This window comes from Acomys russatus, chromosome 1 (assembly GCF_903995435.1).
Source record: "Acomys russatus chromosome 1, mAcoRus1.1, whole genome shotgun sequence".
Classification (NCBI taxonomy): domain Eukaryota; kingdom Metazoa; phylum Chordata; class Mammalia; order Rodentia; family Muridae; genus Acomys; species Acomys russatus.
Genome location: NC_067137.1, coordinates 48,421,407 through 48,433,714, shown reverse-complemented (window position 1 = coordinate 48,433,714; position 12,308 = coordinate 48,421,407). Strand labels below are relative to the sequence as shown.

Here is a 12,308-nt window from a genome sequence, read left to right as displayed (position 1 = left end):
ACAAGAGGATGCAAAATGAATCTCTAGCTCCACTGGGAATCACAAGAAAACACAGCCATTTTTGAAAATGTAGACCATCATTTTAAACTAAACTAAACTAAACAAAATCTCTTTTCAGTATCTAAAATGTAAACTAAATGAATCGAGGCATGTAGTTGTATAACTCAGCATGTAGATACAGCAAGAATACGTCTACATTCTACCAAAGTGAGGGCTTAGGGGAGAAAATTGTAATTCTTAACACTCTTCAGTCTTAAGTTGATGGTCCCAATGAGGACTTCATATCTATCTTTTTTCTTCCTTCCTATCTATCTATCTATCTATCTATCTATCTATCTATTTATCTATCTATTTTTCCTACTGTAAAGTCCTAGGTTGCTCAACCCATTAAAGTATCTGTGAGGTTCTGTTAGGAATGTTTGCAAGAAATCCTCTGCCCTAGATATCTATGCCACATTTAAACGCAATAAGGCAAATACAGATTAGAGATCTTCATGAAAAAAAAAAAAATGGGAAGTATGAAAGTGATTATCAGCAAGATTCAAGTACAAAGAGGCAAAGATTGGCTTTAGAATTTTCTTGAAACGATAAAATGCTTAAAAAAAATAAGCATTTTCAAATGTTAACAGTGACAACCTTAGAGAAGAAAAATATGCAAATACACAAGCAACCAAACATCACAGGACTTAATGACCAACATGTTTCAAAGAAAACAAATTACAAAATATGATCATAAAACAAACTGAATGCAAGAATCAAGGTAAAAGTAACAGAGATATTACACCAACCCCTATTTAAAAGTAGTAGTTGTTTGACAAAGTCTCTTACCAGTGTCTGAAATGTAGGCATGAAGTTGTACAGAATCATCAGAAGACACATTTGAAAGGTCATCTAAAGACTGCAAGAAAAAAATTAGGGAACACCATTTTACAGGATAAGTATTAAGAATTTTATACCAAATGTCCAGCATTCATATCTCCTCACAGACCGCTTACAGTATGTGAATGGCCGCCACACTTTACACAGTGATGCCGCATTCACACTGAGAGAGCTACATAAAGAAGCTACATTGCTATGGTCCTGGCACATGGGAGACAAAGGCATGCGACCTTGAATTTCAAGCCTGCCAGTGCTACACACAAGACTCAGTCTCAAAATTTAAACAATAATGAAAAAGAAACTATAAATCCAAACAACTTAGTAGCCAGCTTAACATATCACAATTAACCTCTTCACTGCTTTTACATACATAGTAACTTATCTTCAAGTATAGTCAATACAAAAGAATTAAAACAGAAACTCTTTACATTAAAGTTTTTAATAAAGAAATACAGTAGACAGATTCATATTTGTTAGCACCTGCATTAACTGAGAAATAATTAATTTAGATTACTTAACACCTGTATCCTATAGCTATGTGAAGATTAAGGAGAACATATGTAAAATATTTAGAGAACTGACTAAATATTGGCTATTATGGCTATTTAACAAGTGGAAGTAAGTCTAGGCTAAGACTTATGTTAGTGAAATTTATAATTACAGAAACAAAATTATTGACTGATCCACAATTAATTAATACACACATACATACACACACACACACACACACACACACACACACACACACACACACACACACAGCGAAAGCAGACAGGGCAGACAAAGACAACAAAGCAAAGCAACCCAAAACTGCTCTTAGATGACCCTGCCTGCAAGGTTCTCTCTTGAGTGCTAACAAGGACAGCAGATATGGAGAGACTGCCACCACTCTCTAACTGACAAAACTGCTATACTGTATCTAAAACTGCCTGTACAGTGGGTTTATGCTAAACATTCATTTTCCTATTGGGCATAGAATCTGGCATTTACAGATGGTATAGGCACTTTGTCATCTGGCTCTAACAAATAAATACTCCTTTGCCCTTGGTCTCTTGTTGTTGCTGTTGTTGTTTTGAGACAGGGTTTCTCTGTATAGCCCTGGCTGTCCTGAAACTCCCTCTGTAGACCAGGCTGGCCTCAAACTCACAGAGATCCACCTGCCTCTGCCTCCTGAGTGTTGGGATTAAAGGTGTGCACCGGCTCTAATGCTGGTAGCACATGTGTTCCTTTTTTAAATTTATTTAATTTATTCAGATTACAACTCAACTGTTATCACATCACTTGTATTCTCCTGTTCCTCTCTCCCTCCCTCTTTCACCCTATTAAAACTCACTGTGTGGGGGAAGTAAGCACAGTCCATGTAACATCTTCAAAAAGGAGCTTTGGAAGATTGTGCCTGTTTTCTCCACTTTGCCCTATGCAACCTTTTCTGATTGCTAATTTTGCTTTACATCCTTTCACTATAATAAATTATAATATTAAAATCAGGGTTAGGGTTAATATAATGCATTAATATTATCTTAAAATAACCACAGTTTTAAAAACAATCCTTAAAATAACATTCTTTAAGTTCTTGCAAGAAAAAAGGTGGTTTGTTTGTTTCTTTGTTATTTATAAGTTAAAGCAAAATTTCTTCTCTCTCCTTTTCCCTGATTTTACAGACAGAGTCTTGCTATGCTATCCAGGATGACAAGGAAGTCTAGGGCTCAAATGTCCTTCCTGCCAGTCTCCAGACTAGCTGGGCCTCCAGGCACATGCCACTGTGCCTAACTAAAAATATAAACTTTCTATGCTAGCTCAGCAAACATAATTCCAATGTCATTGGTACAGAGGACAGGAAAGATTTCCCTACTAATCTCAACAGGACGACATGTCAAATAGCCAATGTATTAAGTATCTTCAATAGCTATGTTTTAGTTTATAATCTTATTTTAAAAATGCATCCAGTCATTAAAGCTCTAATTCATACCATAAAGCAAATCTGAGTGACAGCAATTACATAAAAGCTTGAGTTTAAAAGATTTATGAGAAAAATAAAACACTGCAAGTCACTGACTTCCAATGTGATGTTTTTGATCCAGAGATTTCTTTATCTCTCTTACTTATAAAAGCACCTACATGGAGCAAGTACATTTTACTACTGTTTAAACATTTGTATAAACACTATAAGTCTGAATACTAGAAAATTTCAAACTGAGAAAAAGTTTCCAAGATTTACAAAGTTTATATGTATATAATGAAATTATTGCTAACACTGAATGTTCTAAAAACAATTCTTTTTCGTTGCGACACTTTGAAATGTAACAAGTAAATTGGTAAATGATTAGGAAAGCCTTCAGAAGGTTACAAAGAGTCTGGCGTGCCCATGGCTGATTGCTTTAGTTGTTCTGCAAAAGATATACTCTATGTAAGAAAAGGACATTTACTTAATGATGTTTTTTCCAAATAAGGAACAGCATAGCTGCCAACAAAAGACAATAAATCTCTACATCCATTACAAGTCACAATAAATCTCTGAATTTATTTAGAGGAAAGGGAAAGTAGAAGGAAAAGCTATTCTTTACCTCCCCACCTTGCCCCACCCAGCTCAACTATGAACTGAATATTTCACAGAATGTTATTATTCCTTCCTAGTAGTATTTTAGGAAATAAGTTATTCAATGCTAAGAGCCGATGTATAAGAGAAATAATATGTTCATTACTGAATATATTAACAAATATTGCCAGTGGAGTTTATAGGCTAAATGTCTATCATTCTTAATTCTCTAAATAATAAGATGTATTATAATTATAGATATAATATATATTTGCTATAAAATTCTGACTTGAATTGTTTTGATACACACTTTAATACATATGTAGTACTTTAAATGAGTCCTCATAGACACATGTGTTTACATGTTTAGTTCCCAGTTGGTAAATATTTTGGAAGGAGTAGGAAATCACCTTACTGGAGGAAGTGAGTTAAAAGGCTTTGAAGTTTCCAAACCCCACACCAGGCCTAGTCTCTCTCTCTGCCTGCAGATCAAATTATAGCTCTTCTCTACTTCTGACGCACCATGTCTACCTATCTGATGCCACATTCCCCTCCACGATGATAATGGATTAAGCCCCAGAAGGTATAACCTAGCCCTCAATTAAATGTTTTCTTCTAAGAGTTAACTTGATCATAGTGTCTCTTCATAGCAATAGAACAGTAGCAAAGTTGAAAACCCGGTAACATTATTTTCAAATTACTTTACTAATTAAAGCACCCATAAGAAGTACTTACCAAATTTATGCTTCCTGTGGGAGACCCATTAAAAGATTCTATAAAAGGAAAATACAGCTTAATATACAGCAAAAATCAAACAGACAAAGCAACACACCCACAAAGCTGTTGTTTTATATAAGGTTTAAACATCAATAACACAGGTTATATAAAAGCAGGGCAACACAGTAAGACTGTTTTCTACTTATAGACATTTAACCTCTTAAATCTCCAGCTATCAAGCCAACTAGGCATTTAAGTAAAAATATACATATGCCTGACAGGTGCAAACAAACTCATACTCAAGTACCAAGTAACAATTAGTAATTTGTTTTTACACCTTTTTTCATGTGTCATATGATGTTTCTTAAAGCTATGTAAGCATGAGGCAAGAGCTCAGAGTGAGGCGCATTAGATAAGTGCAGACTCATAAGAAACGGTATAAAAAGACTCAATGTTTTTTATTGTTACCGCATAAAACACTGAAATCCAGATTTTGAAACCACTTGATTGCAATGCTATTTAATTAAGTAATAATGATGAGAAATTAACTTTTAAAATGAATGTTAGGAAAGTAGATAGGCCTGAAAATGGATGCTTATAAAGGGAAAATGCCATAGTTAGAAACAGAAAACAAGAAAAATGTGTACAAACTGCCATGAGACTTATTACGTTGTACATTAACATAAGAAAAATTTTAAAGCCTTGGGGGAAAAAGTACATATTAGAATAGGAACAAAACTGTGCAAATAAATATTAGTAAGTCAAACAGAGATTATTATCTCTAACAACAAGCAACAGTCTGCTCCTCTTTCCCCTGGGTTTTATTATATATCTAAAAAAAATTAAAACTGTCAAATAAGAAATCTCTGCTACACACACACACACACACACACACACACACAAACACAAACACACACGAAAAAGCTATGATAAAACACTATTCATAAACAGTTTAAAGTTAATGTACCTTTTCCTGGCCTTAATAAATATATTAACTTGATTTTATAAATGAATCTTCCAAAAGTCTGCATTACTTGTACAATTCTCAAAGGGGTTGCCTTTTATTCTGAACTTCTTAGTTTCCCAAACCTCTGACCAGAAACAAACAAGCAAACAAAGAACCCAGAAAATTTCATCTCAGAATATTCTTTGGATTATAAGCAGGTAATGACTGACTCCTCCTTTTTTGTTTTTTGTTTGTTTGTTTGTTTGTTTTATTTTTGTTTTGTTTTTTGAGACAGGGTTTCTCTGTGTAGCCTGGGTTGTCCTCGACTCACTCTGTAGACCAGGCTAACATTTAACTCACAGAGATCCGCCTGACTCTGCCACCCTGAGTGCGGATACCAAGTCTGGCTAGCAGATGATTCTCCTTACGTAATTAAATGTTTCCTACCTATTCTGTGGTCTGGCAATTGCTTAAGCCTTGCCAAAGAAAAGTTTCAAAACTAAGTAATAGTATAGAGAGAACCAAACAGTAAGAATTCCACTTGAGAATGTTAGGCCTATGGCCTGGAATCCAAATATAAACGACAACAGAGCTGAGCCATTCAAAATCTCCATATTGAATCTTTTACTAGAAGAGCTCACATAAGTCCATTTCACTCTTGGTATCATCATTTGAAAAAACTAAATGACTTCAGGTCTTCTAGTAAAACAAAAAAACAAAAACAAAAAAACAAAAAACAAAAAAAAACCACCCGCAATGAGTGAGCATTAGGAAAGACACAAAGAAAACAGCTGCGACACTGTCCACTGTTCGCAGCCTGGGGCTTACTCTGAGAAGCACTGCCTCTTGTACCTCAATCACTCCACCTGTCACACAAGTATCACTTTGTGAGTACTTATTAGCAAAAGAGAAATCATCATAAAAATATTTTGGATGACCTATGTTTAACATTCTCACTCTGCTATTCACTCATACACAAAGTGTAATAGAATTTATATTGAGGGTTTAAAAACATCCATCTTTCATGCTTGCAGATGATAAGATAGTATATGGTGTGTGATAAGTGACCCCCGGAATTCCACCAGAGACTCATATTAAGGTCATTCTTTTGGTAATTTTCTACCTTACCTCCGTCCCCATCATCTGACCCTCTGAAACTAGGGTCTTTTAACATATCAAGCTCAGCCAGCATCCGCACATAGAGTGCATTCTGCCTGAAGGAAGGATAAAATCTTTCATCCCGTAGCATTAATTCATACACCTGTTGAAAGAACCAAGTATTAAAAAAAAAATACATTAGTTAATGATTTTGCTACATAAAGTATCACAAAGGCTTCATTTAATGTTTTTTATGATGTATCATTATTCAAAAGGTGTCAACAATAAGATGGTGAAATAACTGATATGATATTCTGAACCCTCCAATAATTAAAAAGGTCTTACCTGAATATACATTTATGTGATATTATACCATTTTTGTGCTCTATGCAGTACTGTTTTCTAAGAAACAAATATGTATTTTGAAGACTCATATTAAGGTAAGTTTTTGAGGCATGCTTTTCTATAGATAGATACACAATTCTAAAACTACTTACACTTAAAACCTGGATCTTACTTGAGATTCAAACAAAGCAACCTAAAATAAAGATTTTTCTCATTGGCCATTCAAGGAAATAAAAAGAAGTCTTGAATTAAAATTATTACTAACCTAACATCTACTTAGTAACTAATCTACTTTTTAAAAAACTTGTGTGAAATCCAACACCCATTCATGTTTAAAGTTCTGGAGAGATCAGGAATACAAGGCACATACCTAAACATAATAAAGGCTATATACAGCAAGCCAATAACCAACATCAAATTAAAACTGGGAACCAGACTAGGCTGTCTGCCCACTTTCTCCATATCTCTTCAATACAGTTCTTGAAGTTCTAGCCAGAGCAATAAGACATCAAAAGGAGATCAAGGGGATCCAAATTGGAAAGGAAGAAGTCAAATTATCTCTATTTGCAGATGATATGATAGTGTATATAAGTGACCCTCAAAATTCCACCAGAGAACTCCTACAGCTGATAAACACCTTCAGCAAATTGGCTGGATACAAAATTAAATCAAAAAAGTCAGTAGCTTTCCTATATACAAATGACAAACATGCAGAGGAAGAAATTAGGAAAACTACACCCTTCACGATAGCCACAAGCAATATAAAATATTTAGGAGTAACTCTAACCAAGCAAGTGAAGGACTTGTTTGAAAAAAACTTTAAATCTCTGAAGAAAGAGATTGAAGATGACATCAGAAGATGGAGGAGGCTCCCTTGTTCGTGGATCAGGAGAATTAACATAATAAAAATGGCCATCTTACCACAAGCAATTTACAGATTCAATGCAATACCTATCAAAATACCTACAAAATATTTTGAAGACGTTGAAAGATCAATTCTCAACTTCATATGGAGAAACAGAAAGCCCAGAATAGCAAAAACAATTCTATACAATAAAAGATCCTCTGGAGGAATCTCCATACCCATCTCAAGCTGTACTATAGAGCAACAGTAATTAAAACAGCATGGAACTGGCAAAGCAATAGGCTGGTGGATCAATGGAATTGAATCGAAGACCCAGAGATGAATACACACACACATGGTCACTTGATTTTTGACAAAGAAGCCAAATCTACTCAATAGAAAAATGGTAACATCTTCAACAAATGATGCTGGTCTAACTGGATGTCTACTTGTAGAAAAAAGCAATTAGACCTATAATTGTCACCATGCACAAAAAATCAAGTCCACGTGGATTAAAGACCTCAACATAAAACCAGAGACATTAAATCGGTTAGAAGAAAAAGTGGGGAAGAGACTGGAACACATTGGCACAGGAGACAACTTCCTGAACAGAACATCAACAGTCCAGGCCTTAAGGTCAACAATTAATAAATGGGACTTCATGAGGCTGAGAAGCTTCTGTAAGGAAGAAGACACTGTCAACAGAACAAAGCGACAGCCTACAGACTGGGAAAAGATCTTCATCAACTCTGCATCTGACAAAGGGCTAATATCCAAAATATATAAAGAACTCAAGAAATTAAACACCACCAAACCCAATAATCCAATTAAGAAATGGGGCACAGAACTAAACAGAGAATGCTCAACAGAGGAATATTGAATGGCTGAGAAACACTTAAAGAAATGCTCAGCGTCATTAGTCATCAGAGAAATGCAAATCAAAACGACACCAAGATTCCATCTCATACCCATCAAATGGCTAAAATCAAAACTTCAAGTGACACCACATGCTGGAAATCTATCTGGCGCTTTCTCAGAAAAATGGGAATATGGCTTCCTCAAGACTCAGCTATTCCACTCCTTAGAATATACCCAGAAAATGTTCCACCACACAACAGGGACATACACTCAACCATGTTCATAGTGGCCTTATTCATAATAGCCAGAACATGGAAACAGCCCAAGTGTCCCTCAGTAGAAGAATGGATAAAGAAACTGTGGTACATTTACACTATGGAATACTACTCAGCTATTAAAAAAAAAGAAATTCCTGAAAAGTGTGGACAAATGGATTGAACTAGAAATGATCATAATGAGTGAGTTCACCCAGAAGCAGAAAGAGTCAAATGGTATATACTCACTTATATCTAGACACTAGCCCAAGGGACATGCCCCATGAAAGTCTTCACTTACCAGGAAGGTGGGTCAGAGGGAGGACATCCTATTGGGACTTTAGGTGAGAGAAGCATGGGAGAATGGGGAAATGGAAAGATCCAGAGGGTCCTAGAAACCTACAAGAAGAACATTATGACAGGCAGATCTGGGCCCAGGGGTCCTGCTCAAACTATGGCACCAGCCAAGGACAATACAGGCAGTAAATTTCTAACCCCTACCCAGATCAAGCTGATGGACAGGAAATTCTCCACCACTGAGTGGAGAGTGGAGACTGACTTTCACATGAACTCCGGTGCCCCATTTTTGACCACGCCCCTTGATGGGGAGGCCTGGTAGCACTCAGAGGAAGGATAGCAGGCTACCAAGAAGAGACTTGATACCCTATGAGCACATACAGGGGGAGGAGGTCCCCATCAGTTACAGACATAGGGGAGGGAGTAGGGGGAAAGCGGGAGGGAAGGAGGAATCAGAGGATACAAGGGATGGGCTAACAATTGAGATGTAATATGAATAAATTAATAAAATATTTTTTAAAATCTGCCAAAAAACTTGTATGCACACAGAAATACTTTTTCGAGAAAACATAAAATATTAATACCTTTCTTTGAATGTCATCAAAGATTTCTGGAGTTGGATCTTCATGATTCAAAGTATCTGCTAATTTTGCTACTAAATAGTCATCAACAATAACTCTTGGAGATGCCTAATAGAGAAAGAAATAATTATCTGTTTAATTCCTAAATAGAAGTAAACATTAAATAATAGAAGTTAATAACAGAATTGTATTATTTAAAGTAACCAGCAGGGAGGAATCACTGGTTTATAAATGATACTTAAGTGTTTAAGAAAGGTAAAATACAGCTATAGTGTTTTGTTCATCCTGTAGATTGCAGGAGACCAACAAAGATTTTTTTAAAGTATTATTTACTTTAATTGTGTAAGTATTTTTTTTTCTTCCTCTGTGTACCACATGTATTCTTGGTGCTCATAGAGCTCAGAAGAGGGTGTTGTATCCGGGACCATGTAGGTGCTATGGTTAGACCTGGGTCCTCCAGAAAAGCAACAGGTGCTCTTACGTGCTGAGCCATCTCTCCAGCACTGTCAGACAGATTTAATTCTTGATTTTTATTGAAAAAATTTCTTCTTACTAGGCCTTACTCGCCAATTGGAAAAATGGAGATAATTCTACATAAGGTTATTCTAGATCCCTATTAAGGACTAACAAAGATTTACTGGCCGGGCAGTGGTGGCACACGCCTTTAATCCCAGCACTCAGGAGGCAGAGGCAGGTGGGTCGCTGTGAGTTCGAGGCCAGCCTGGTTGACAAAACGAGTCCAGGACAGTCAAGGCTACACAGAAAGACCCTGTCTTGAGAAAAGAAAAACAAAAAAAACCCCAAAACCCAAAGATTTACTCCCGACATACTGGTATAGAGTTGGGCACACAGGAGTTAAGTCCGTCAAGCAAGCAGTAGGTAAGAATGTTAGTATTCTACAACTCACTTATTTGATACAAGATAACCCTTCTGAATGGCTACCATTATTCTAAATTTGTTTAGTAAACCAATGTTGCAGCAGAGTTCCAATGTGATACAGGAACACAATAACCCTGAAAGACGAATGTGTTACTAGTGCTTTCATTTCAAGACATTTGTGACAGACGCAGAAATACAAAGTCCGCTCTCGCTCTGTATTAGGTACCGGGACCTAACTGAAGACATATGCAAACTAGACACGTGCTGGACGCTCAGCTCCGCCTGCCGCTCTCTTCTGTCTGCTCTCGTATGTTTATCTCTGTCCCTGGGATTTCCACCATGTCCTTCTATCAGTCTTGATTTTGTCATTTAGTATTTCCATGAAGTTGGGCATATTAATTTGATTTTATAAGCACTAGGTTCCTCCCTTGAATAATGAGGATGAAAAGGAAGACTGTCTTTAGGATTAAACAAGGCAAGGTGACTGACCCCATCATGCCCTGTATATTAAGTCTCACACAGACTATTATGAATAGTATGCCAAAGGTAAAAAACAGACCATAATAAACCCTTACCTTTTCAGATAAATACTGCTCATAAATTCCAACAGCAGCTGCTCTTAGAAGCCCTTTGGTTTGGTTGGTCTGCTGTTTTCCATCTCTCTGACGACTTGATAAAACCTCTAGTTGCTGCTGAGCTGTAACACGGTACCCTTCCACCGTCATCCAAAAGAAGAGATGTGCTTGACCTCCAGTTTGCTGCATGTAATCTACCAAACAAAAGCCACAGCAAGACAGTTATTCAGGTCATTCTTTTAGGTTCATGTACTGCATAACAAATAAGAAGGGTTACAGTTTGAAATACCGAAGACCTCTATGTTTCACACACTAAAGTGGACCAGAGAAAGCCCATGAGTTCTCAATCCCACACAAAGAACTCCAGGCAACTAAGGAAAGCTGAGATTTGGAGAAATCATCTTCCTCAGGGAAGAGCACACACCATCTGGTCATCTAATACCAAATGGTGAGCCCTGGAAACATACGTAAGTAACATACCAACTGAACAGGCTCTTATTTGCATATTAAGGAATACCTACCTACCTACCTACCTACCTACCTACACACACACACATACACACACACACTTGTATACATGAACACAGTTAAAGAAACAGTTAAAGAAAAAAGGTCACTGATTTGAAAGAGCAAGGTGGTATATATGAGAGGGTTTAGAAGGAGGAAAAGTGGGAAATGACATAATTTTATTAATCTCAAAAAACAAAAGAAAATAACAGTTACGTAGGGAAAAAGATAATGCTTTTTCTCTTTGTTTTTTAGATAGAATCTCACTGGCAGACCAGGCTGGCCTGCAACTTAAGATCTTTCTGCCTAATCCTTCTGAGTATAGGCATAAACCACTATACCCAACTTAAAGCTTTTAAGTATTTGTATTGATAAAATTTCTAGTGAACATGCTACATGAGACTTTACATAAGTAACTACACTTCAATATCTTTTCTGAATAAAGATTAGTAATAACATTAAATTGTCTAGATATATTAAAATTAAGAACTAGCACCGTATGGAACCATATATACTTTGATCACACACAAATAATGATTCAAGAATTTATACTCGAAATGTATAGCATAAAAACAAAGTCTTTCATTCACACATGAATATAAATTCTTTCACACATCATTTTCTGATTTTGAGACAGGAACTTATGTAGCTCAGGCTGGCCATAGAACGGCTATACAGCTAACAACCTTGTTCTCTTAATCCTAATACTTCCATTTCCCAAGTACTGGGCCAATAAAGTACTGTTTCTCAATCAATTTTAAATCAAATTAGAATCTTCTATGATTTATTTTAAAAATAATTTGGCAAACGCTCAGTTATGAAAGGCATTTATTTATTTTCAAGCAAATGTCTACCTCTATGGTTTCTAAAGACAAAAAAAAAGGGGGTCAAATCAGAATACAAAATAATAAACATTGAAAATTCACTAATACTTTAAATTATTAAAGATCAAGCCAGATAGCAGACTAAAAAGCAAATTCCATTATGACATA

At 36.0% G+C, this 12,308-nt stretch overlaps 1 protein-coding gene across 2 annotated transcripts in view; it reads right to left on the bottom strand.

Annotated features, from left to right (window-relative positions):
- Snx13 (sorting nexin 13) overlaps nucleotides 1–12,308 on the bottom strand; it is a 105,226-nt gene that overhangs the window by 25,245 nt on the left and 67,673 nt on the right. For both annotated transcript variants that reach the window (XM_051144953.1, XM_051144960.1), the window contains 5 exons: nucleotides 10,810–11,003; nucleotides 9,359–9,463; nucleotides 6,207–6,339; nucleotides 4,151–4,188; nucleotides 829–898 (listed from right to left, as the gene is read on the bottom strand). In XM_051144953.1, the coding sequence (XP_051000910.1) occupies nucleotides 829–898; nucleotides 4,151–4,188; nucleotides 6,207–6,339; nucleotides 9,359–9,463; nucleotides 10,810–11,003 (540 nt within the window). The remainder of the gene's footprint in view (nucleotides 1–828; nucleotides 899–4,150; nucleotides 4,189–6,206; nucleotides 6,340–9,358; nucleotides 9,464–10,809; nucleotides 11,004–12,308) is intronic.